General features: G+C 39.7%; 2 protein-coding genes across 2 annotated transcripts; both read right to left on the bottom strand.

The window, feature by feature from the left end:
• Positions 1–216: 216 nt before the first annotated feature.
• On the bottom strand, positions 217–7,684 carry si:dkeyp-110a12.4 (pancreatic secretory granule membrane major glycoprotein GP2). Its single transcript, XM_067613727.1, has 9 exons — positions 6,748–7,684; positions 5,795–5,883; positions 5,583–5,684; positions 2,763–2,923; positions 2,537–2,672; positions 1,886–1,980; positions 1,012–1,180; positions 681–795; positions 217–548 (listed from the first exon to the last, which is right to left on the bottom strand). Exons 1-9 carry the CDS (start codon positions 6,836–6,838, stop codon positions 373–375), a joined length of 1,134 nt encoding a protein of 377 aa, XP_067469828.1. The 5' UTR covers positions 6,839–7,684; the 3' UTR covers positions 217–372.
• A 140-nt stretch (positions 7,685–7,824) lies between these two features.
• Positions 7,825–26,536, bottom strand: shprh (SNF2 histone linker PHD RING helicase). The gene is made up of 30 exons (XM_067613726.1): positions 26,384–26,536; positions 23,649–24,245; positions 22,858–22,987; positions 22,453–22,671; positions 21,947–22,025; positions 21,367–21,517; positions 21,099–21,201; positions 20,751–21,010; positions 20,010–20,660; positions 18,766–19,017; positions 18,460–18,538; positions 18,159–18,322; positions 17,735–17,991; positions 17,339–17,460; positions 16,980–17,068; positions 16,670–16,762; positions 16,361–16,468; positions 15,392–15,534; positions 15,130–15,303; positions 14,885–14,947; positions 14,549–14,774; positions 13,929–14,066; positions 12,440–12,541; positions 12,244–12,315; positions 11,002–11,190; positions 10,616–10,708; positions 10,422–10,508; positions 9,162–9,340; positions 8,567–8,647; positions 7,825–8,454 (listed from the first exon to the last, which is right to left on the bottom strand). The coding sequence occupies exons 2-30, from the start codon at positions 24,234–24,236 to the stop codon at positions 8,358–8,360; spliced, it is 4,989 nt and encodes a 1,662-aa protein (XP_067469827.1). The 5' UTR covers positions 24,237–24,245; positions 26,384–26,536; the 3' UTR covers positions 7,825–8,357.
• Positions 26,537–26,898: the final 362 nt, after the last annotated feature.

The raw sequence follows: 26,898 nt of genomic DNA, 5'->3' as shown, positions 1-26,898 counted from the left end.
TGAAAGAACCGTTTAATACTGTAGCTGGTCAAGGTGAAGCTATTTCTAACTACTTTATACTCTTGGGTAGTTTTTAAGTAAAAAGTATTATATTTCTCTCTGCAATGTAGTGGAATAGAAGTATAACGTAGTATAAGTATAAGTACCATTTTGATATACATAAGTACAGCACTAAAGTAAATATACTCACCACTGAGAATTAAATTAGGGACAACATTTGATGGAGACCTTTTATTAGTTGATTTCTTACAAATGAAGAAAATCATTTTATAAAGAGAAACATTTGCAAGATTTTCATTATCATCATAAATCACACATGCGCAAATGTGTGTTTTTCTATGTCCATTTGTCAGCTCTAAAAAGGTCCCTGATTCATGAGGCCACCTCTGAGATGTGGTGAATGTTGGACAAGGTGAGCTGTGCCTCTTGCGCTGGGTAGAAACGTCTGGAACGAAGCCACAGCCTCCCAAACACCCCCGTGATCAGCAGCAAGACGACCAGCAGCCCTGCGAGGACAAAGGTCTCCACAGGAGGGACTCCGCCTGCGTCTGCAGGGGAAGGTGGTGCCACAATTTGCATGTGAATATGGTATCTAGCATCTATGCGCTTTGAAGGTTTAAAAGCTGAAGCTCTACAATCGATACAAGTTAAGAGAGATTATAGAAAAGGTAAAAACATACTTAGTTTGGGCTTTTCACTATTGTTTAGTAGTCGTCTGATTGGTCCATAAGACACTGTGTGGGACAGAGGGATGTCTCTCCGCGTCCTCATTAATCCATCTTCACTGGAACAGTTCTGGCAAATAGTAGTGAAACATGAAAGAAACAAAGATGCTATAAGCTTCACGGTCAGATAGTCGTGTATTTCAAATAAGGACAGCTTAACTGCTAGCTCACATGGCTGAAAAACAATTATAGGCTGTTGCGTCTATATTAAGGATCTGCACATAGGCTACTTGTCTGAACTGGCATCTGACTACCAGTTAGAGGAATGGGTGTTAAGCTCACTCACGGGCTGGCACAGCCCCGGCGCGTTGTGGCAGATCTGGACGTTGCAGTGAAGGAAGACGTTGCTGTAAGAGCTGCCCACAAACTTGAACATTTGAATCCTGAACATGGCCTCTGGACCCTGGCCATTCTTCAGCACACTCAGGGTTTGTTCGTTTGTCAGCAGCGGGCAGCTTAATGGGGGGGAGGGAGGGAGACAAAGAAGTCAGGGAGGCCTGGTGGTAGTGAGGTTAGAGTGAAATACTGTACTTTACAAATAGAGAAATGGGGGGGGGGTTGTTTAACTAGTATTTACAGAACAGATTTGAGCTGGTCTGATTAATTGCAAAGTGATGAAAATAATGTAAATATTATGTGCAGCGATTCAACACAGCCATAGACAGATTTGTTTGAGTGTTTTCTCTTCCCTCATGGTGCATGTCATTGCTGTGCTGTTGCTAACAGTACCAAATACTGCCTGGTTGTCAAGGACATGCACAGCTGTTGAACTGAAACACATATGGCCTCTCAGGCAACAGTCACATGACCAGGGCGCTGAGTGTTGTTGTCTGGCCAGCTCTCTAAGCAACAAACTCTCTTATTTCAGATTTCAACAGCGCTCCCATAAGAGGACTAAGTGCTATTTGGAAGTGTGGTGAAATAACACGTCTAGACTGCACGCAGGTTTCAAAATACCGTCTATAAAGTATGTTGCGTGAATATATAAATCCTAACCCACTTATTTTGCTTTTTCTGCTGCAAGATGGAAACAGAAAAGAATATGTCTTGCCCGCTGTAAGGTTCAATCATTACATCCGTTGTGAGATGAGTTTGTTTTCTCCTGTTTGCTCATGTTACACAATACAAACTGCTTTTGTTTAAACAGTCCTGAGGCAAACCTGTCTCTGATGAAGGTATACTGAATGTTGCTGTATGGATCACTAGTCGGTGTGGCCCAGCATCTCTCCATACGCAGCATCAGGTGAGCCGGTATCTATGAGACAGACAGGGTTGGGCGACAGTCGAGTAATTCTTTACACAAGGTAAATACATTTCCATAAAGGGCTACAAAAAGATGACTCATATAAGTAAACAACAGCTGTACTAAGAGGTTATATCAACATGGCAGAGAAGAGCAGCACTCAAATGACTATTTTGTCACGGGTGGAGGGTTAGATTTCCAGCATTACTTGGAACATCCTGCAACACAACATATTGCTTAATATCTTGTAACAACGTGCTTAACCCAGTCCAAAAATAGCTGTGAATAGTAAGGCAGCTATTTTTAAATGTTTGTCTGTGTTTTAAATGTGTTTTTCCCTTTAAAATGAAAATTGTTAAAACTCTGGACAGATTTTAAAAAGGCATTTCAGCCACATATGATTATATTTTACACCCAATATAATCCATAGACAACCTGGAACATCCGTAAACAAAAATATTCCTTCATGTTAGGTATATGAATTTAGTTTAAATGCTTTGTTTTCCTTTAATTCTTCAATTCTTTAATAAAAAAATAGCAATAGACTTTGTCAGTCCAAGTGAATTACCATGAAAACTTTCACGAAAATGTCATCATCCAGGGTCAGTGATGGCACAGTAGTCCATCTGTTCTCAAAGGCTTCGTCTTTGTACAGTAACATCGACACCGAGAAGTTCCCGTCCTCTGTGTTCAGAGTGATGGTTCTGTAAAGAGAAGATTAACAGAGCCACATGTAAACACCAAATCATTTTACAGTCGGATCAGGAGACATTTAGATTTTAAAGAACACTTACCTGACATCCACTCTAATCATGTTTTCCCCGTTGGGTTGTTGGACCATGTAGTTGATGGGGTAGCGGCACACAAATGTTATGTTAATATAGTTTCTCGTTATAATGTCCGAATCGTTATTGTGTATGGTGTTTATGAACATGATGTGTGTATCATCTGAAGCCTGAGGAGAGAAAAAGAAAGACAAAGATGAAAGTCAACGGAAAAAAGATTCAAGTAAGAGACATTTTAATTGCTGTGTGTGATACATTTCTATACATGTTTATTTTTTATTTAATACACAAGATTATTTGTTTTGTTTTGTCCTATTTTGGGTAAGAGCCACTGCAGAAACCTGGCATGGATGTTGAGTTAAGAAGAGGAGGTACAGTATGTTAAATCGAGAAGATATCTCTCCTTACATGTTTCATTTAATTCGGTCAATGAACACTTCAGCAGCACAACAACCCAGGTGAACCACTGACACTGAACTACACTCCTCTACCTTGTGTATATACTGAATTTAAATTTGTCATACAACATGTCAGTGTCTTTCCACAGTTTTGGTTCCTTTAACAGTAAGATAACTGGACAGAGGACTTTGCTAAATTGAAGTAACCTGTTCAACAGTGAAGGAAATGAACCATACAAGGGCTGAAACGAATATTTTATTATTAAAGTTATTTTCATTATCAGTTAATCTGCTGATTATTTTCTTGTTTATTCGCTTAATCATTTGGTCTATAGAAAGTCAGGAAATAGGGGAAAATAGTCCGTCACAATATCCTTAAGCCCAAGAAACTTCAATTTGCTTATTTTGTCCCACCAACAGTCTAAAACCCTAAAATAATAAATTTAATATTACATGAGATTAAAGAAAAGCATCATTCTCACATTTTAGAAAATAGGACTACAGAATATTTGGGATTTCTGCTTGAAAAATGACTTAAACAATTAACTGGTAATCAAAATACTTTTTTTTACAATTAATTTTCTGTAAATCTACTAATTGATTAAGTGATAAATTGACTAACCATGTTAGCTTTATAGCATTCACAATCACAAGAGACATATAACGCAAGTACTTGACATACTGTATGTGTAACAGTTCACTATATAGAGTGTGTTTGACTGTATATATTGCAAGTTTTTTGAGATTTAAAACTCATTTTTCAACTGTTAGTATTAACTTGTAGTATGGTTATAGATGTAAATGTGGTTAGAGGGCAAATTGACACATACAGTACACGTTAATGTGATTCTTGTACAGTAAATGTACAAGAAACACGTTAAAAAGTAACAGGAGGAGGAGGAGTCGTTGCGGTTACTTTATATAATCTCTTTCCCAAGCTACAACTTTCACACACTGTAAATGTGAGTGATATTGTTCAATATTCTTTCGCTGGCCACTGACAGAGATAAAACCGTAAAATGGGGCCGGGTGAAAAGGTTGTGTCCATGGTTTGTTTGGGCCCCTGCTGGGTACAGATGGAGGATGGCCTCTTTGGTCACTGGAGCAGGGTGAATTGCCCCAAGCTGTAACAGTCGAGACATCTTTTACTACCTCTTGGTAAACACACAACCCCCCACCATGAGCGCCACTGACAGGTTTCTACAGCAAGCAACAGGTCGTCATTACTCCATGACAGAACCCCGCTGGGACTTGCACTTATCACGGGGTGATATGAAAGCTCGGTGTCTCACAAACACAGAGTGATTGCAGAAACATGAGCAAGGACGCTGTCACGTTTCACTGAAAATGGCTGACCTTTAAACTTGACAATTCAGTCATTTCTGCACTGACGGCAGGATTTAAAAGGTTTTAAGTTCAAGGTGAAAGACAGATTGACATCTATGACATTCTTCTCCTTTAGCAACAGCCATCTAATCCAGAGTGGGTTTACTCTCTGCAGCCTCTTTGCAATAAACCTTGTAAAACTGCTGAGGTGGAGTACTGGGAGATTTCCTCCCCTGTTGAAAGCTGTGTTAACCTTTTGCTTGCTTTACAAGAAAAACCGTCATGCATTCCAAGCAAGAAATTCAAGGGCACTTGTGCTCTGAAGGAGGGATTTATACCTTTGCCAGTTTAAATCTATGAGAGTGGCTGGATTAAAATAATCAGGGGGCTAGTTGGCTAATGATTTATGGCCTTCCTATTCAGTGAACAACAAATAATCATCGTTTCCATGCAAATCCTGATAATTTAGAACTACAAGGCCATTCAGGGTCCCCCCCCCTTCCTGCTTTGAATAAGGCTGTTATAGGGAAAACGAACAACGCCACCCTTCTTTCTTGAAATAAACGCCACTCCCCCCCATTCTTTTCTCTTTGCTCCTTTCTGTCTGGGGCTCAGAGTATGTGCCTTTCTCTGTCCATCTTATTATACCAGCTATGACCTAATTCCATAGTGGTCATCCGAACACAGAGGCTCACAGTCCACATTTACGTCACTGCAGAAAAAGAAAAGTGGTGTTTCTGGCCTTAAGTTATTCAGGTTATTTTTACTCTTATGTAAAGTTCAACAAACCGACTTAAGTAGCTCCTCTTTTGGTGCTGAAAAGAGCCTGATTGGTGGGGGCCAGTTCCCCCAACAACTGTTAACATCGTAAAATAGAAAATTTATTATGATGGGGATTTTATGTTGTCAATAATGGGGATAAGTGTAGTTTGTCTTCATGTTGGTTAAAGCTGATGTCACCTTCCTTTGTGAAGAGTTGTTCTAAATGTCTGAGTTCACGTGCAACATTTGATTAGTTGGACTCTTAAATCCTGCAGACATGGCCTGACTGAGAAATCTTCACAGACTTTAATGCAAATGTTGAGCAAAGTATTGAAGGTCATACCATTATGGTGCCACAGTCAGAGAGATTCTTTATGCTGAAAACGTAGTCGTCTCCGACCTCGACGCCACGACACTCCGGATCATTTAAATGCAAATCCCAAACCTAAACAGAGGAAACACATTACACCCAAATTAAACAACACTGCATTGGGAATGTCAAAGTTCTAGTTACTTTGAGGGAAATACTTTTGAATTTTGTTGGCGCTCACTTACGTTAACTGGAGGCTCTTTGTTGAGGAAAAAAGCAGTGGGAATAATAACCTCCATATGATCATTGGTGCATATGACAGTTTCATTGAGCTCTAATCAGAAAAGGATGAAAACAAATTAAAACTCCCATAAAAAATATTATTTTTAGAAAATGTGAAAAGATATTGGTGATTAGTTTTTGAGAAAAACCCTAACGACCCCTTCTGAGACTTTGGGTACTCTATTATTATTACTATTATATTGCATATTTAACCCTAACAGACAATAAAAATATTTCACATAGGAAGTCTAACCACCAGTAACTAAAAGTCAGCGGTGGTTTGTAACCATGTGCATTTACTCCAATACTGTAGTATTTCCATTATTTGCTACTTTACACTTTTACTCCACCATGTTTCTGAGGGAAATATTGTACTTTTTACACCACTGCATTTATCTGACAGCTAAATTTACTAGTTACTTTATAAAATTAAAGAGTTTACAAACAAAACATACAATGAATTCTTACAATATGATGCAGCTTGCATGTTAATGCATTAATTATAATATGTAATACAATAACTCTGCATAATGAGTACTTTAACTTGCAAGTTTATTTTGCTGATAATACTTATGTACTTGTACTTAGGTAAGATTTTGAATGCAGGACTTGTAATTAGTATTTTCAAAGTGTGGTATTGCTACTTTACTTTTAATAAAGGATCTGAATACTTAGTACCGCCACTGCTGCTGCTGTGAAAGAATTTAGTAAAACTCAAATGTTTTTACTTGACTTGAAGCATCAAATTGTCCTTTTTATAAGAAGATTTCAAAGCTCTGACATCCAGAGGAAACTCATGTCAAACCAATAGTCATTAATATGAAAAATTACTTTCTAATGAGGTTTCTCTTAAACAGCAGTTTGTTTGACCCTTGACACTTCATCCGCAGCGGTGTGATCTGAGGTGTGAGCTCACCCTCCTCCCCAGGCTCCAGATACACAGCCGAGCTGACCATCCTCATGGTGAAGAGTAACCAGGCAAAAACCAAACTGGTGGCAGGTGCCATCTTCCTCCGGTTTCTCTTCTCCGCAGCACTTCAGCCACTCCACTGCCTTTTGGCCCTTTCCCCGAAACTCTGTGAATCTTCTGGGACTATTCACCACAGCTCGCTGTCAGGACAAGACGTAGTACCCCTCTCTTACTCCAACCCTCGAAACACAGCTCTAATGAACTGGGAGCCTCCCTCCGGCCTTAAAACACCAGCTTGAATGATGTTCCCACCAACAATGAGATTCCGCACATGAATAGGGGGAACTGAGGGGAGTCCAAGGTAACACGTATGTTACCGCCTACTGCGGTGATGTCCTCTTAGTAAACATCTTACAACTGTTCCTTACTACGGGGAGCAAAAAGAAGTCTGGTAACCATGCAAAGAGAAACAACACTACTGGGCTGGCACTCTTTGTTGTCTACATCCTTTGTCTGGACATTTTAAAATCTTTACTGGTGCGGGAATCCCAGTCAGTCAGGCGAAAAGAAACTAATTACGAGTCAAGGGCAATTCAGTGATGATGCCAAGCACCTGTGAGTGTACATGTGCGGTGGAACAGAACATAAAATACTTAAGCGTGCAAACAAAACTACAATGGAAATATTATTTTTATCACATTTTAACAACACGCTGCACGTCTGTACAGCCACACATCCATTAAACTTGTTCAGACAATTTGTAAGTGGTAATGACAAGATACTTGCTGCAATGAGGTGGAAAACCTCTTCACATTTTCCAACTTTTATGAGTTTAATTTACAAGATTAGTTTCCAAGACGCTGGATCTTGTGCTTTTTTGTCTTGTAAATTCAATGTTAGGCAGGATTGTGTGGCATTGTCTTACCAGACAAATAGCTTAAAAGAAGATTGTCTGGAAGAAGAAAATCCTACTAAAATCTCCCATTTCTCCTCCTTTTGTGAAAGGAGTAAAAGTGAGTGAAGGTCAATGGCTTCCTTCCTGGTTCCATTTTTATTACACAGTTAATGCACCGGACAAAAAGAGCTGGTCATAACAGGTTGACGCCCTGTCATCAACACACTTTTATTTCCTGAAAGTTGTGAAAACACCTCCATCAACTGATGTGATTTCAGCATTTGAATTCCTCCATTTTCAAGTGTCATAATGTACAGTGAAGTTGTGTATAAATGCACACAGTTATATTAAGATCAACACGACAACAGTACTGTACAGTCTAGTCATATACGATCATCAGACATACTTGAACAGCTTAAGTTTTGTAGTCAAGTTACAACTTTCCATCTACAACAATGACAAACAAGTGAGCCAAATAAATAAATACTCCAAAGAGTTTTAAAATTTCAGCTTGAATACAGTTAAGAAACATGACATCATCATCTGTTGTCATATTAGCTAAAATATCTTTTTTTGGAAATGCATTTGTTAACTTCATGATGCTTATATAAAAAAGTGGAATGTGCAAAATTAGAGTGTTCGTATCACCGCGGTGTACAGAGTGAGCTGTTTTTGCCTGTGCGTGCTCAGCAGGTGTCCCTCGTGTCCCGCGTGTTCAGATTCACTCCAGGGGTTCAGTGTCTTCAGTAAACAGGTCGGCCAGGTCGGCCACTGTCAGCACAGCTGCCTCCGAGTGCTTCATGGCTGTGCTGGTGTGACTAGAACGAACAAAAAAAAAGCTGCTCAGCTGCTTGAATGTCAGCTCCGATTTTAAGTGTTTTAAATGCAATAATGTCAAAATTACAATAGACTCCATCCTGTGGTTCTTACCTTTTCTCTGCAGTTTTTATCATTGCTTGCATTCTCTCTTCAATGGTGGATTTGATGAGGAATCTGTGAACAAATGTTGGTCTGGTGGACAGAGAGGAAAAAAACAGAAATGACACTGAAGCACTTTTCATGACTTGCTCTATTGAGTTAAATCAAGATAACAGCCATTCTCCCTTATGGAAGTCACAAAGGAGCGTTTGAGAATGATGTTTTTACCCCACCAATATTTTTTTTTTTGGTTTATTTGCCTGTTAGAAGGATTTACATGATTTTAAGTTTTACGTTTTATGTGTGTTTGTCGATTTCTTGCCAAAAATTAGATGAGAAGATTGATACCACTCAGCCAGCAGCTGCTTAGCTTAGCACAAAGACTGGAAACAGCGATAACCAGCTAGCCTGGCTCTGTCCAAAGGTAGGAAAATCCACCTACCAGCAGCTCTAAGGCTCATTAATTTTGCATTTTTTGGGGCATCTTTGTGCCCATATTACATTACTTTCGTTGCATGTAGGTCACAACATCAAAACATCTACATCTGCAGGTCTAAACTGCTGGAAAAGTTCTGTCCACAGACACATTTTCCTTCCTGCTTCTTACTTGGTTTGGCCAATCCGGTGCACCCTTCCTATGGCCTGGAGCTCATGAGCTGGGTTGAGGATCGGCTCGACCAGCAACACGTGAGTCGCTTCGATGATGTTCAGCCCGTTGGAGCCCGTGTGGAGAGGAAGTAGGAGAATATTGATCTTGTCTTCATATTTGAAGGAACTAAGATTCTCCTGGAACAATAAAGACAGTAATGCACCAGTTACAATTTCACCAGGGGAAGGTTCGACAGTTTTTATTGTACCATTTTTGCCATTTGATTAATTTGCTTGTTGTGCAAGATGAGTGGGGTTTACAAAATTAGGGTTAAGTGTGTATGAGTTTTAATATTGACTGCTGATAGCTGATATTTAGTTGTATTCAATATATTTTTTCTTGTCAAAGATCAAAGTATTCTGTGTTTCCCCTTTGGTTTTTCCTCTTAAAGGAAACAAAATGCACCCCAAACTGATTTAATTCTTTTAAGTGGGTTTACAGTTCTTTAATACAGGTCGACCCATTGAAACTGTGGATATATTTTTGGGATTAAATGACAACTTAATTAACAAAAAACTTGATCAATTGAGAGACATTTAAGAAAGTAAAATACAAATCTAGTTGCATGTTTCAATGATCAGAGAGAAACCTCTACCATAATATGTCATGGTTAACATGGACGGCAGATATGAGATATTTAAATGTCAAATAGTAGGTTATATTCTTGTCCAACTGTCTGTCAGCAGCATCTCACAAAAGAGATGGCCTTGAGGCAAAAGACAAAGGATTAGATTTTGGTATTGATCTGGATTTCCACCTTTATAGGATTAGTGTTTTCTGTTTATCCCTAGGCTATGTTTTTCAGTCAAAAAAATCAATTTAACCTAAAAATAAAGTGATTGGAATGAGGTGTGACGGACGGGTGTAGCGGCAAGTTGGTGAATTGCTGTGTCGGTGGAGGATACACACTCACCGAGCACTTTATTAGGAACACCTGTGCAAACTAACGCAATCCAATATAATAGCTTTACCATAAATTCTACTTTTACAAAGCTTATACATTTTCACTTTTTGTTGACATTGTCAGAAAGGTGATATGTCGACTTTCTGTTTATTACTGAGGTTTTAGTGGTTGGTTCTGTGACAACTTGCTACAACTACTTGAATTATCCTTGAGCGTAAACTCCACCTGGTGTAGTTTTGTTGCATTACATAGCTACAGTAAAAGTTTGCAACGAATTATGTAGAAATGGTAAAAAAAAAAATGCAATTTCCAACCTGAAATTTGTGAATCCCATTGATTTGAGAGAATTCCATGTTGTTGTCAAATAACGCCTTAGCGATGATATCTAGGACACTCTGCCACTGTGCAGGAGAGAGAGAGAGAAAAAAAAAAAAAGAGAACTGGGTCAGATGCAAACTCGATATCATCAAAATAAATCTCTCACAGAGCGAGGACAGTTTACAGTTACCGTGGAGAAGACGAGACACTTGGCCCCGGGGTCGGTCACTTGGATCTTCTTCAGGGTTCTCACTACTGCCTCAACTTTTGTAGAGTGACTTCCCTGAAAGACACAGGAAGGGGAAAGTTATGCTATAGTGCTAATCAATATATAATGGCCTGAGGAAAGCTGTGGTAAATTACATTTACACACATAACAAGGCATGAATGAATGATCATGTCCCAGATATGGTCATAAATAACATTAAAATCATTCAGGAAATCAAATACGTCTCACTTTTGTTTTTTGAAAATGAGGCAAGGTGGAACCAAATCCAGATACATAACTGACAATAAAAAAAAAAAACAAGATCTGTGTCTGTGTCTCTCATGAGGATGGCGATGCTGCTGACTGACCTTGACCGGGATGTCCTGGTCCTGACTGGACGACTGTGTGGTGAACACGTAGGAGATCTCTGTGTGGGACGTGGTTTGCCTACAAATGGCGCATTTGATGGCCCGGCGTCTCGAGCCAACGCTGTACTGCTCCACAATGATAGCGATGCACTCGTTACAGAAGCAGTGACCGCAAGTCAGCACTGCCCACTGGGAAAGAGGGAGTGAGATGACATCATGATTATAAAGGGAGACTTCACTTTGGGCTGTTTGATCTGCCATTTGTTGTGTTGTTTTTTTTTACTCATTAACTACAGTAACGTAGTTGCTTTAATTCACTTTCGTTCTGTTTTTCTGTTTTAATCTCACATCCATTCGATAGTAACGTACACAACTGCTAATTCACACATTTTAAATTTCAAAATTAAACCCACAAATAACAAAAAACTGCTAATTTTCTGGGTGCAGAGCTGAAACCATTAGTCAATTAACTGATTAGTCGATTGACAGAAAATAAACTAATTTTATGACCAATTCATAATTTAAGCAAAATGCAGATTATTTGATGGTTCCAGCTTCTCAAATGTGTACATTTGTTGCTTTTTCTTGTCTTAAATTATAGTTCAATAGCATATCTTTGGGTTTTGAACTCCTGGTCGGATAAAACAAGACATGAAAATGTCATCTTGGATTACAAGAAACTGGCATTTTTCACTATTTTCAGACCTTTTATAGCCCAAATAATGAATCTTTTAATCAATAATGAAAATAATTGTTAATTGCAGCCCTTGCTGGGTGCACTGGGTGCACTGCTATCATCAAACAAATGTTTCTGCACATGTCTGACAGCACACAATGCCAAATGTTAAACACATAAATCCTGGTGGGGGATGAATCAGCTTCAGACTAGATGTAATTATAGTCCCTGGCTGGTGTTGATAAGACTGTAGCAGAGACTCTGAGGTGTTTTGTTTCTTTCTCCACTGACTGGAAGGTACATTAGGTTCAGACTGGCTCGTAGGAGAAACCTCTAATTATAGTCATAAAACCCAGCCGGTGTTTTAATATAGTCAAGTCAGTTATGAGCAAAGATGTTTCATGAAACAATCAGTAAATAGTAGTAACACTTTTACATATAAAAATCAGATAGTATTTTCAGAAATCAGGAAAAACATCCAGCATCCTGATTCATAAAGTCAGATTAATTAAGAAAAAACATCTTATAAAACCAACAGTAAAAAGCATCACTTCCTTACAACTCACCTCCTGTCCCAGGGGACGAGCACAGATGGGACATGGTTCTGGGTTCAGCCCTCCAGTAGACTTATCCTGGGACTGGAACAAGGTGATTTATGTTTATTTGGAGTAAAATTATAGCACAAAGCAGCTTGAGATACAGTCCCTGAGTGAGCTAGAGAACAATGTATGTACCTTGAAGCTTCTAACAAATGTAAATTACCTTCTCCAGATTTGTGAGATACAGAAACTGGCCGAGCTTCTTTTGGAGTTGAGACTTGGCCACTGCTTGGTCGTTCAAAAGCTTGACTCTGTTCTGCTCCACCTGGAAGCAAAACAGTCGAGGGCAGAGGTTAGGAATGCAATAAAAATAGTTAAGGCAGAATATTACATCCTTGGAAACTTTCAGCGACAAAAAAACAATTGTGCCCGATACTGGGTCAGAGGATAGAGTTGAGCTTTTAATTCCTCCACAACAGGTCTGCAGTGTTGATAACGAGTTTGCTCTCAATGGTGTAATTAATAAGGATCAAATCAGCTTTATTATGTACCTGCTCATATTGGTTGAATATTTTAAAGAAAGTAAAGCTTTAGTTGTTTGATTTGCCCATTTATTACATTTATTACACTGCAGTTCATCAGGAAGCTGCAACCTTTAAAGGGCTTACTGACATCATAAACAAAATTCAGCAATTTAATGCAAAATCTGTGGAACCTGAGCTCATATTTAACGGCTAAAAGTACAAATTTAGACTTAAATGAAAGATAAAAGTAAAAATCCTTTGCTTTTACTGTACTCATAAGACTATTTGTCAAGCTTCCTTTGACTTGCTGGAGCTCCTGAAGTCTCTGAAGTTGTTTAAGAGTAGATCCTAGATGACTGCAGTGCAGAAAGCTGAGTACACCTCTGTTTTCTGTTTAATTGTACAAAATATCACTGGTCATGACAAATAATACGTTAGCTGAAGCAGTATAATTAAGAATAGTTTTAGCCTATAATTTGCATTTGAACATTTAATGGGCTGTTACACAACTCTTTTTCTTTTTTTTGGATTTATCAAGGGTGCAAACAAACAATAAGAATAAATCTGGCTTTAACCGTATTTACAATCACTTTCTGAGCATCTTCATTGTTTGTACTGGTCAGTGTGGTGCTACTTTCTCTGATGTACTTCTTCTACCAACAGCAGAAAGTCTTACAGCAGAATTTTGTTTCTGTTTCAGCCAATTTCTTATTATGTCATCCATATTTAGACGTTATTACATTATAAATATATTAGATTGTTGGAAAAATGGAATCATACTGTGTTTGCTCTTGCACAAGTAACCACTGAATACACTGTAAGGATTTTTATTTTTACATTATGGCTTATGTCAGGTCAATCCTTATCTCTGATCACTTGAGAGCTGCTCTTAAAGAGACTATTATTACACTTCGCTGTAAATAGTAGTCTCTTGATAAATATGTCTTATTGTTCACACTCAGCGAAGAACTTTTTTACTCCAAGTATGACTCTTTAGTTCTATGACTATGACTCTTTAATTGTGTCAAAGGGTCCTATATGTTGATGACTTAGTGTGAAAATTAAGTAAGTAATCTTGACATGTTGACCAGAATGCATAAACAAATACGCTTTTGATGATTTTACAGCCCTAATGACAGGATGAGCATGCTGTAATAACAAAAGCGTGTCACTGTCACTGAAACTGACCTCATGCGGCTCAATGATGTGCAGCAGTTTCGGCTTCGGTTCATCGGGCAGACGAACACGAAGCCTCTCGGTGGCCATACCCAGCTCATCGATGGCTGACACGTGATTCCGCAGAACCATCCAGTACTCATGCAGCACCTGAGGAGGGACGCGGGCGACTTTTAAAGGGGCAACATGTATAATTCTAACAGCTCACAAAATGACCAGTGCACTCTGCAGGAGGGTGATCGTTGATAAATACCAATCATTCAGTCATTAATATACTGGTGGTTGAGGTTTCTCGCTTTTTTTTCTGTCATTTTTCCCATTTCAGAAACTTCACAATCAACTTTTAAGTGTTCAAAAATATACCATTAGGAGGGTGAGTAGTATTTTTGATCTAACTGACATTTTATGATGTACTTTCTAGTTTCTGGAAATACAACACTTTTGACATATTGAACCTAAAGTAAGTATTTGTTTGTTTCTAACAATGACACATTATTGTCTTCAGCGGTTCTAATCCAAATTAAAATGTGGCAGCAGGGGAACGTACAACATTCCCACTTGCTTGAAAAGAATCTATTGTTTATTGCAAAGCTTGAAAATGAAGACAGGGGTTGTAAACCGTGCGTACAAACCTTGTACTCCTTCTTCCAGTTCTCAAACAGCTCCATGAAAGTGTTGCCCTCCTCCACCAGCTCCGGGTCCATCCGCTTAGCTTTGGCGAAGGACAAGATGGCCTTCAGAGTTCGCTCAGTCTCACTGACTGCCCACAGACCTCGGCTGGTGGTGGGAAGACGGTCGTCCACCAGCCCTTCTTCATCTTCAATCATTTCTTCAAAGATGGCTGTCTGACCTTTCACCCTGTCAGGGAATTTGTCTGATTAATCAGCAATATATTGTCATAATATTTCAGTAATAGTCTGACAGGTTTAAAAATGATCTCTACTATTAGAGATAAATTCTCTACTTACGTGTGAGAAAACAGCTTGGACTCATAATCTGTGAAAAGTTCGTCTGCTTTGCAAAAAACGCAACTAAAATAAGACAAGAGAGAGAGAGGAGTGTTAGTTATGATAGAAAATAAGCTTCACAGTACTTGAGGCTTATGAAAGACATTTAAAAGCCATGATGAGCAGATGAGATGTTGAAATTCTTGGTTTTTTGAAGTGAAAAAAGGCCATAAATTCCTGAAATGAAGCCTTAGATAATGTCTTACTTATTGAGCGGCAGTCTCATAGGCCTGAGGTGACAGATGGTGGCCTCGTCGATCACTTTTTTCGAAGCCGGACCTTCAAGGCTCTTCACCGCTTCTTGAACAGTCTTTTGGGATTTCATCAGATCTTGCATTTGTGTGGTGAGGATGAACTGCAGACCACAGCCGTCACGGAACCTGCAGAACAACCCAGCTTCTGTTAGCACATGTTTATGTATGATTAACTGCTAACTGCCATCTTATTTTGCCAAACAAAATAGTTTACTTGTCAGCCATGGAGAGCTTGTGGGGTTGTTGTTTGTAGCTGCATGTCAGCTCGTTCTTGACGCGGGACACCAGATCGTCATCGGTGGAGCACCGGATCGCCCTCTGAATAACATCCAGCCACCAGGGAGAGTTCAGCTTGACCTGGACAGATACAGTTATTAACGTTAATTTTTTAATTTAATCTATCAAAAACTAAACTCAAGCCCAAGGTAAACGTCATTGTACGTGGAAGTCAAATAGTCTCACAGATAGGTAACAAAAAACTGATTAAAAAAGCAAAACATCATAAAACGCACATCCCTAAATGTGGATGGTGATTAGAAGTCCATGTTGGACTGTTACTGAGTATTCTGACTGCTGGAGAAGCCTGCAAATAGTAACATCCCCAGACAATACACTTTTTATTATGACTCATACAATTAAACTTATATTACAGTCTGTGAAAAGCTCAATACAAGCCTGATCCAGGGTGATTCAGGTAAAAACATCTGCATTAGACCATCCATTATAGGATCTAAAACTTAATATTTATATCAAATAATTCAATTACACCTGTTCTTTGTGAGAGGCTGTGAATATGAGTATGATGCAAATTAGTACAATTGTTTACTTGCTTTAATTTTCTGCTTTGTTTCCTACTGTACTGTTTTGTTTTTAAGTTGCACAGTTGTTTTTCTTTTCCTAAATTGTTTGTTTAATTACTTACAGAACAAAATAAATTAGAATTTCAATTAATTTTACCAATTAATTTGGTACATTTTCTGGGCTATTTAGACAGGTTTAACTGCAGGTTTATGACTGATGTTTTGTTTTTATAGAAGGATAATTTGGGGGAAATATATTAGCCTACAAATATGGACTTAAAAAAACAAAGTAGTATACAACATACTGTATATTAATTTGGCAGACAATCTGTTATTATATGGAGCACAATTTGCCTGAGCGTGGATGTAAAGGGTGTTCTCACTTTGCGTTTCAGCTCTTTGATGTTCTGTAACACCGGCTGCAGAGCCTGATGGGCGTCCGCCACCTCAGAGTCGTACTTGGTCATGTAGTGCTGTCGCAGCTGCTCAGCCTACAGACACAGAGTGATAGAAAACACAACACTCAGGAGATTCTTATATAAAAAATAAATTACACATGAAACTAATAAAAAAAGACCTTAAAAAGCATGCAAGAACTGGAGAGATAGTTCAGGATTATTCTAAAGGTTCCACATGCAAATTTTTCATTGGGTTAAATGTGTTTTGATGGAGACCAGACATTTATTAATTACCTCCTCACTTAATCGGTCATCTCGCAGCGTAGGAGGTATCCCAGGATGCTTTGCACTCAGCAGTTCCATTAAATTGTGGGTAGCATGAAGCCTCTGTTTTACCACAATTATAAAAGTAGTCAGACATTTTTATATTCATACATAGAAAATATAACCATCAGGAATCAATACATAACCAAGAACTTAGCTACTATCAGTCATTCCTTTTGAGCAGATATCTGTTTTGTCAGGTTGATTTACAAATGAAATCCTTCATATGTTAATTACAGACAAATGTAACAAGACTGATGAATGGGATGAAGTTATATACCTGTAATGAATCTGTTTTCAGTCTGCCTTTGTGCTCCTCTGATGAACGAAGCACTTCTCTATACATCTCTGCTGCCTCTACAAACTCATCTGCAGGCGGCAAAAAGGGAACGGTCATCATTAGTGACACTCAATATGTCCGTGACATGTGGAGTTAATGAGATGTGCTATACAAACTTCCCCATTACACTCAGACACATTATACATATCGCCTTACTGAGACCTGAGACTACAAAACATCTCGTTACAAAAAGTGTTGGGAGACACAAAGATGAGATCATGGCTTCTGTTTTGTTTGAACTGATTCCCATGGGAAAATCAGAGCAGAGTGCACACAAGTACAGGAGTAGGGTTTTATACTTCTGATGATGTGGATTCCAGCCAGGCCATTGAGAGCGCACACCAATTGTCTGTGAGCTTCTTCACACTCCACTCGACATTTCTTCTGCAGGGACTTCAGGAGCTCCTCCATCGTCATGGTGCTGGGGAGGGGAGGCACGCCACAGAGAAACCCACTTAACAACCTCTCCAATGCAGATTACACAGAATGGGTCAACTTTAAATAAACACAACTGCACACTGTTTAATTGACAAAAAGCTTGTTGCGGTCTATTACCGTTACTAATGCTGTGATATTCTATTCAGTCTAGCAAGATTGTTAATTAACCGCTGCAGCTGCCTTCAGAAAAAGACATCTATCCTCGCCTACAAGCGCCTTGAAAACATAATACCAAGTGTCATTATGCTCAGATATACCTTTTCTGCAGAGGCAGGAACTCCCCCCTCACAGCCTGGGGATGGCAGCAGGCCTGGCGCAGCCTCAGCAGCGGACACAGGATGGTGTTGACGGTGCGGCGGTCGAGGCTGCCAAGTTTCAGGCTCCAGTCGGAGATCTTCCTGAGTTTGACCAGAGCGTCCTGGGAGCAGACTTCATGCTGACGGTGGTAGAAGTGACCCTCGACGGGGGAGAAGTGCAGCCAGTGCACCTCCTCAGTCTGAGGGGGAATCTGGATCTGGAAAAACAGAGGCAGAAAAAAAGAATCATCAAACACACTTTAACTACATTTAAACTAACTACATCAGGAAGAATGTCTTTTTTGGTTGACTTAAACTATTGATTGTTAAAATTGGTAATAATTACGCTAAAAAGAGATGAGATGCTAAACTTTTATAGTCATACCTGATCAATTACGTCTTTTTTAGCCGATCGCCATAATAGTTGAGCAATTACGTAGTACAGCGGCTCTGTGTTTCCACGGCGATAAGGGCGATAGAGCAGCTGGTCCCACCAGTGTTTTACCCAGTATGGGTCGACTCCCAGGAAAAGTATGAGGCCGTACAGATCTAGACAGAGAACATTTTGTTACTATTATGATTTGTTTTTCTTAAGCAGACTTTCATGATACTTCAAAATTGTAGAGAGCCTGAAGAGAACAATCGCAGGGTAATATTTTGTCATATTTTGAAATTCTTCATATTACCCTCTAAGCCTCTCTGGACAGGAGTGCCGCTGACACACCAGCGGTTGACAGACGCAAGACGCAGAGCCATTTCTGCAGCCTGTCAGGAAAAGAGATGGGAATATAAACAAAGTTTCAACAAACTGAAATAAAACACGTTGTTTAGTATCTCAGAAACAAAGTATGAATTAACAAGGTCCCTTAACAAAAGAAAACAACATTAGAGTATTACATAGAAAAACTAGCCCCAGGAACCTTTGGACTTTCCTCCATGAAAGACAAAAAGCCTCATTATCTTGTAGTGTAACTGGATTCCCTTAAACTCACCTTCGCGGTGGGACATTCGACCATCTGAGCCTCGTCTAGACAGATGCGCCACCACTCCACAGCCACCAGAGGACTGGGCACGGCCATGTAGCGCTTCTGGTTGCGGAAGCGGCGTCCGTCTTTGCTGTTGCTGTGGGGAATGTCGACGTAGTTGAGCTCCGACCGCAGCACGTCGTAGGTGGTGATGACCACATCCTGCTCAGCGAGCATATGAGGCTGGATGAATCCATGCTTCTTCACACCCTGATAAACCTGAGAGAAAAGAAGTTAGGTTTGTTAGTAAAGTACTTCATGCTTTGTCAAAAGGTGATTTTCAGAATGAAGTCAATTTTTATGTATATAGAACAACATCTCAAATAACAACTTTGCCTCAGGGAGCTTTACAATCTGTACAACAAAACAACATCCTCTATCCTTCAACCCTCGATTTAAATAAGGAAAAACTCTCCAGAAAATCCTTTAACAGGGTAAAAATGTAAGAAACCTCAGGAAGAGCAACAGAGGTTAAAATAATAGAGACTGAGATAAAGAGGACAGAAGTATATACATGCATTAAGAAAGAATAAAATCCAGCCAAGTAGCACTCAGGGGCCTGTTAAAGCATGAATGAAACTGTCTTAAACTAAATGTACCAAATTTCAACCATGTGTAAAAAACATAACAGCTGCAATAAATGGAACGTAAAGAAAGCATCTGCGGCAGAGAACACAACAGCACACTTATCCACCTTAACTGTGTAAAACATTTGAGTTGAAGGGCTGCGTGTAAGTACTGCTAACTATTAATGTTGTGTATTATGACTTGTTAGCTCTCATTAAACACACAAGCTGCAAATAATACTCTTCTACCCGCCTACCAAGCACACTAAGTAATGGCATCTCAGGGTTAGGGATCGGCTTTGGTGCTACTATCCATGACAGAAATGTGTGTATTTGTGATATTTTGGTGGTCTGAGGCCCTGCGGTGGTCCTTAAGAGGTTTCCAAGAGGTTTCAATGGATAAAAGAACAGCATAATTGGCTTCCAACTACACTGCTCGAGTCAGATATAAAACAGATTTCTATTGAATTCAACCCTTTTGAGCAGGAGAAACCCATTTTTAAAAGAAATTATTGCGTATGGAGTCACTGAGACACAACATCATAACATTTGGCACTAAGGTGTACAGATTTTGGATTCCTAAGATAATAATATGTGACACTACAAATAAAAACATCTATCAGAAGACTCCATCTACTTTCTCACCAGCACTCGGAGTGAGGAGGACCTGATGTGCCGGTTGATCTCCTCCACCCACTGGTGGCAGATGGAGCTCGGGGAGATGATGAGGGTGGCACCAGTGGACACGGGTTTCATGGCTACCAGGCAGTGGGGGCAGTAGAAAGGAGTCGTTTCAAGGCTTTCCTCTTTGTAGTTAACACAGTCTGCATGTTGCCACAGCTGACAGTTCATACACTGGACACGGGCCTTGTAGTCTATAATGCCTAGTTCGCCGCAGATGCACTCAAAGCGGTAGTCCGGGGTGTTGAAAGGGACGACAGACGCTCTGGTGGGGGGTTCTGTGTCCTCCTGTGAGTCAGACTGTGGAGCTTCTCCCCTTTCTACAGGCGGATCATACATTCTCTGCACGTGCTGTGTTCCCGACTCACTTTTATCCTGAGACTGTAAGGCTGCCGTGGACACATCCAGCGTGTCATCTGACTGATCCGCTTTCTCATTCAGACTTTCATCCCATTCCGTCTTTGTTTGGGTTTCCTCGGGTTCAGGACAGTCAGAGGTAGGAGAGTGCAGATCTCTTTGATCTTCCGTAAGTGAGTTTTGCAGAGCTGCTTCTGCTTTCTCCTTTGCTCGTCTCTGAAACGTTTTCCTGGGCGTGCTCTCTGTGTTTTTTACATTCTAACAAAGAGGAAAACAGACAACTTAGACAACACAACAAGGTATCATTTGTAGCATAAAACAATCACATTAAAAGCTGTTTATTCTTACAGATTTGGATGCTCCTGCTAATGTCTTCTTTGTTTCTTTATATTTCTTTCCCAGCTTGAATGACCCGGCCAAGCCACGACCTTTGACCCTGTCAACCAGGCCTTCATCTATCAGCTTTGCCAGCGTTTTCCTGATGTGGTTGCGGTTCTTTAAGAGGTCATAACCGTAAGTGGCACGGATGTAGGTGAAAACTGCATTGACTGAGGCTCCTTTGCCAGATCTCATTTCCTTTATTGCTGTGAGCAGCATGACGCGAACAGCTGCAGGAAAATGACAAAAACATCTTGTAAAATCAAACCACAATGCCAAGAAAACTTGTGTTGTGAGAGAGCACTGTGAGTGACATACTTGGGTAGGATATTTTTATTTTAGGTTGAGCTTCGGACTTGCAGTGGATAACTTTCTTTCTTTCTAGTGGAGGAGGAGGTACGAAGTAATTCACAGATTTTCCCTACAAAACCAGAAGAGAAAGGATTTAAGTAAATAACATTTGACGTTTTCACAATTTACCTGATGCCTTTGAGATAAATCATACATCATATATGATCAGAAAAGGAAAAAAAAATATTGCACTAGTGAGATTTATTTTTAACTGGTGTTGCCTACTGTTCCTCACCACAGGCAGGGTGAGGGCCTCCTGTTCCAGGTCCTGCCGGGTGTGAAACAGAATGAGAGCCAGAACTTCCACCGTCTTTCCAAGCCCCATCTCATCAGCCAGGATCCCACCAGGCCACTCGACACCAGCCAGAGGAAACTCTCGGATTAAGCTGAAAGAAAAAGAATAAGTACTGTGATGAAAATCCACGATACCTGGTTAAAGTATCCATTTGATATTTGCAACAAAACACAAGTAGCTTTACATCCACAGCAGTGATGACAGCAGTTATAAAGGGTCAATTCAACCACTAAGACATGTTTTCACCTACTGGTGTCTCACCATGCAAATAACTTTGGTTTTATGTGTTAAGGTTTTGACATATCTGCCTCTAAAACCTATTCCGCAGCCCCCATGAAGTGGAAGTGAATTATTCTTGGAGCTCAAACAATTTCAAGTTCCATTTTTAAAAACTCAACAGCAATGTGTTTTTCCAAATACACCATCCCAAGAAGTAAGTGAGAAAAGATGTGGTTTTTTGGGGTTTTTTTTTGTGATTTTGGTGAAAAGACTCTTTAACATGAAGGGATCGAGTCCTTACCAGCCGGTAAATGGGTTGTAGAACAACTTCTTGCCACACAAAGTGACCAACTCCCGCCAGAGGAAATGCAGTAATGGTTCTGGAAAGAAATGGTAAATATCTCACTTGCAAAGCTTCAGCAAAATAATTTCTGTTCTTACAGACAACGACAGTCAAAAAAATGTATGTTACGCTTTAGAAAACTGTTGACAATTATAGAAATATTAATATATACTGTACATGATATATACTTAATGGGCTACAGAGTGCAAAACTAATGTGTTCCACTAAGCTCCCCCAACAATCTCAAGTGTTCAATGACAGATTAACTGTGAAGATTACAACATCCAACAGTCAATATATCTACTCGAGAAAGGTTGATGTGGTGCACCCCGGTAGCCCTACCACATAACCATTAACCACAACGCCCACGGTTCATATGTCATATCCCTCACTCTGTTTCCTGATGTTTGCAGCAGAGAAATCAGGGCATCGATGTGCAACTGTACTACAGAAGATGAACAAACCTTTTGGTGAAGTATTCTTTGATTTCTCTCTCCTCAGCATCCAGTTGACAGCCTGGCTCTGATAGGGTCTGAGCACAGGAATAAGAGCTTTGTGTTGGACGTCATAGGTCACATCCTGGCTCTCTGTCTGGTGCAGATGCCTGACGTAATCATAAAGCTCCTCGATGTTCTGCCTCTCCAGGTCGGTGTCACATTCCTCTTCATCATTCTCCACCACTTCTACACGGAAAATATCACAGAGAAAGAGAAGTATTGCTGGACAAGAGGTTTATTGTTTTTCTGTCCAGGAAAAGGTTATATATCTCAACCCCACACTGCTTTCATTTTAAGTTTTACGATGAAGTCATCATGGTATTAGAGAACTTGGATCACAGCATGAGTCAGACAATAGGACCAGACACTTACCGGGGATAATGAAGTCGTAGAAATACTCCATTAACTTCTGCATCAGTTGATTCGCTTTCTTAAGCCGAGCATTTCCCTCACTGAGAAACTCAGGTTTCCCGAGCCCAGTTTCCACCAAGTAAATCCCCACCTGCCAGAAGCAAACAAACAACAGCTGAAGTAACAAATGTCAAATTATAACACTGTGAGACAGAGAACTTTAAATGTTTACCATCTCAACCTACGACGACAACAGTTGATTTGACTGATTGGGACAACAGAGGATGAATAATGATTAAAAGGTGACATTTGTTGCATCTCTCTCGCCCTTCATTTCTTGTTAATTTTCTACTATCAACTCTCTAATAAAGGCATAAATGTCCAAAAACATCTGGATGAAAAAAAAAGAAAGCCTGCAGATGGTTAGCAAGACGTCTACTTCTTCATAAACACAAGAAGAGCAATATGTAGTCCATTTTAAAAGCAGGTATAAAACCATATAAACAATGTAAAACTAAATATTTTCTTTGTTTTCTTGATCTGGAGGCCAGAAATGTAATGTTTGGACATAGAAAAACTAATGACTGACAACCAGAATTAAAGTTAAATAACCACATCATGGTTAGATACAATCATTAATGTTTTTACAATATTACATGACATATTTCAGGTAACATTTTTTCCTACAATCAAGTGTAATGACTGAAATGATACAGATAAATTTGCAGTTTTGTTTGTTTTCATAATTTGTACTACAACATCTTGCACACACAATATTTTTCATTCTATCCCATCAGAAGTGTCATTCATACCCTGAGTGACTCCTCTTTTTCCTGGTGACAGAGCTGCACCACCCTCCTCTTCTGCAGCCAATCGAGGTCCTCCAGTGGGATCCTGCTGAGACTGTACTCCACCGTGCAAGTGTCCTCATCACGTCTCCACTGCTGCCCCGAGCTCTCATCACAGCTGCTGTAACTGAGGCAGAGCTGGTCACCCATCCTGTGGAGCTCGAACGCTCTTTGTTCACAGTCAGATGGGAGCCAAGCCGGCCGGACACTGAACTCCCCAATGAGCGCCTTCCACGTGTGACTCAGTTTTGACGCCGGCAGCACCGTGAGTGCCAGAGAGGCTGAGGCAGAGGTGCAGTCCGATGATGTGCCGGGGAGTTCGTCTGCAAACTGGACAGAGCGGGTGCAAGCGGCCTCTGAGATGTCCTCGCTGGCGGAGAGGAAGGAGCTGCTGGGAGCGGGTTCGACAGGAAGAATGGAGCAGGTTGGTGTCTGGTCATCATCACCCTGGATCACCTCAGTCCTCCGGTCCTCCAGCATGTTCCAGTTCAACTTCTTTTTGGCTTCTTCATCCACCCTCACAGGAGGGGCCCTCTTCCTACGGCTACTCATGGTTATATTCTACAAGGAAAACAAATAATTTACTTATTACAAAGGCAATTCTACTTAAAATGTATTTAATACTACAATATTGTCCTTTTTTAAAACCAGACAGGCCACTGATGACAGTTTTCGAACATCAAAATCAAAATATCTTGGCAGTCAAAACCCCTTTAAGTGAAGTAATATTTACTCGTGACCCCTGATCACAGGTTTGCGAGTTCACTTAAGAGAACTCACAGAAAACAAGCTTCCTGAATGGGTCAGTGAGGCGCTATGAAATGCAAAAAAGTGAGAGAACATATGTGCACAAATACAGGCACTACATGACATGAAGAACACAGAGAAGGCTTGGATGAGCAGCTATTCTGGATTGCCACGTGTTTCAAGCTTGGTGCTCTTCCTCAGGCAGCATCGATGCTTTGTGCACATATTGAACATATTAAATTCTCTCACTCTTCTCCTTTTTCAAAGGATTTTTTAAAAGCCTAAAGAGAAAAAATATATACAGCACTGTGCAAAAAGTTTTAGGCACTTTAGATGTTTAGATTCTTATCCAGTATGCAGTACCATCAGGGAGGCACGTGATCAGCCCCAAATTCATTCTGCAGCATGACAATGACCCCAAACATACAGCCAGGGTCATAAAGAACTATCTTCATTGACAAGAAGAACAAGGAGTCCTGCTACAGATGGTTTGGCCCCAACAGAGTCCTGATCTCAACATCATGGGATTACATGAAGAGACAGATGCAACTGAGACGCCTAAATCCACAGTGGCAACTTCTCCAAGAACAATCAACCTGCTGAATACTGTGAAAAGTTGTGTGCAGGTGTACTGAGGAGAACTGCTGCTGTTTTAAAGGCAAAGCGTGCTCACACCAAATATTGATTTGATTTAGGTTTTCTCTGTTTACTAAACTTTGTTGAGTGATAAATAAAAACAATCATAGCATCCTCACTTTACTTTTAGTGCCTAACACTTTTGCACAGTATTGTAAATATTCAGTATTTCACAAGAAAAAGCAAAATTTGGATAAAAGTCAGAGAAAATAAACCAAATTTTGTGCAACACATTTTATTCCTTATTTCTCAAATCATTTGGGGATTTTAAGATTTTATTTTGGGTTGCCTTGCAGTTCCACTCATGCAGACACTAAGATTTTCCAAATTCAGACAGGATATTAAAGGATGGATTCACAATTTTTCAAATCTGTCTTAAAACAACAGTCAGATGGCCAGATGAACACTGAAAGAGGTTTTCCTGTAATCATTCCTTCTGTTCATACCAACCATTAAAAGATCCCCTTCAAATATGCTTTCAATGTAAGTGAATGTAAGTCATGGGGGCCCGGAATCCTCATTTTGTGCAAAAATGCATTTAAAAGTTTATCTGAAGCTTATATGAGGCCTCAGCAGTCTGAGTTAGTCATATCAAGTGGATATCTGCCACATTTACAGTCTTTTTAGCATCAATTTCCCTCTTTGTGTTTCCTCAGATAGTGTTTCCCTGTTGGACTGTGGTGGAAGGATAGTAACAAAAAGAGGGACTTTGGCGCTAAAAAGACCGTAACATTGAAAGATATCTACTTAATTGGACTAATTTGGACTTCTAAAGCTTCATATTAGCTTCAGATAAACTTTTAAATGCATTTTTGCACAGAAGGAGGCTTGTAGATTTCGGCCTCCATCACTTAAATTGTAAGTGCATTATGAAGGGATCTTCTAATGGTCAGTATGAACAGGAGGAAAGATTTTGGCACGAAAAACCTATTTCAGAGTTCATTTGGGCACCTGACTGTTGTTTTAAGACAGACTTGAAAAAATTGTGAACCCGTCCTATAAATAGTTGCTTATTACCACACTGAACTAATGGTTTATCAATATTGTATTAGAGACATTTGCTAGTTGATATATCTACGTTTTCAGTGGCATCCTGTATCTTTATCTACACCAGCTAATGTCGCTGCTTGTGTATTAGAGGTATTATTATCAAGCTTTAGTTCACATGTAATGCAACTAGCTAACAAGTTACTGTTTTTAAAAGTTCAAACAGACATCAGCGCTAATTTATATGAACATCGTTACGTTAAACAATGAAACACTTCATTTCGCGGCATATTTTATCATTTGAATCAGATAAAAACGAGCACATTTACTTTTTAAGGCCGCTCCGACTTCTATCGCTGTGTTATTAAACGTTTCATATCCCTGCAGATCCGGATAATCAGGCTGAAATGCACCAAAACACACTTCATTACCGACTCCGGTTGTTGCTGTTCGCCATTTTTAAATACAGGAAGTGAGGTCTTCTTCTTCTTCGTCTTCTTGTTTTACGGCGGTTGGCATCAAGCTCATTGGCGCATTACCGCCACCTTCTGCTCCGGAGTGTGACTCAGACAATAGACTTGCACTCTAAATCCCAACATAAACAAACAAAGAAACAAACAAACGAAAAACAAATAAATAATATAAAATTATTTGATTTTATTGTCTTTGTATTTTCAGGCACAAGACTTTTATATATTGTATCATAATTTCAAATCTCAGGTTTCAGTTAGTGCTGTCAAAGCTTTTCGCCACTTTATTACTATGCTATTATGAGAACCAAGTCATATTTAAATGTCCTTATTCTATATGAAACATTTGTTTATCTATAGCCTAAGCATTTTTT

This window comes from Thunnus thynnus, chromosome 16 (genome assembly GCF_963924715.1).
Source record: "Thunnus thynnus chromosome 16, fThuThy2.1, whole genome shotgun sequence".
NCBI lineage: Eukaryota > Metazoa > Chordata > Actinopteri > Scombriformes > Scombridae > Thunnus > Thunnus thynnus.
Note: the sequence above shows the minus strand (reverse complement) of the source record. Positions and strands in the feature narration are given on the sequence as shown.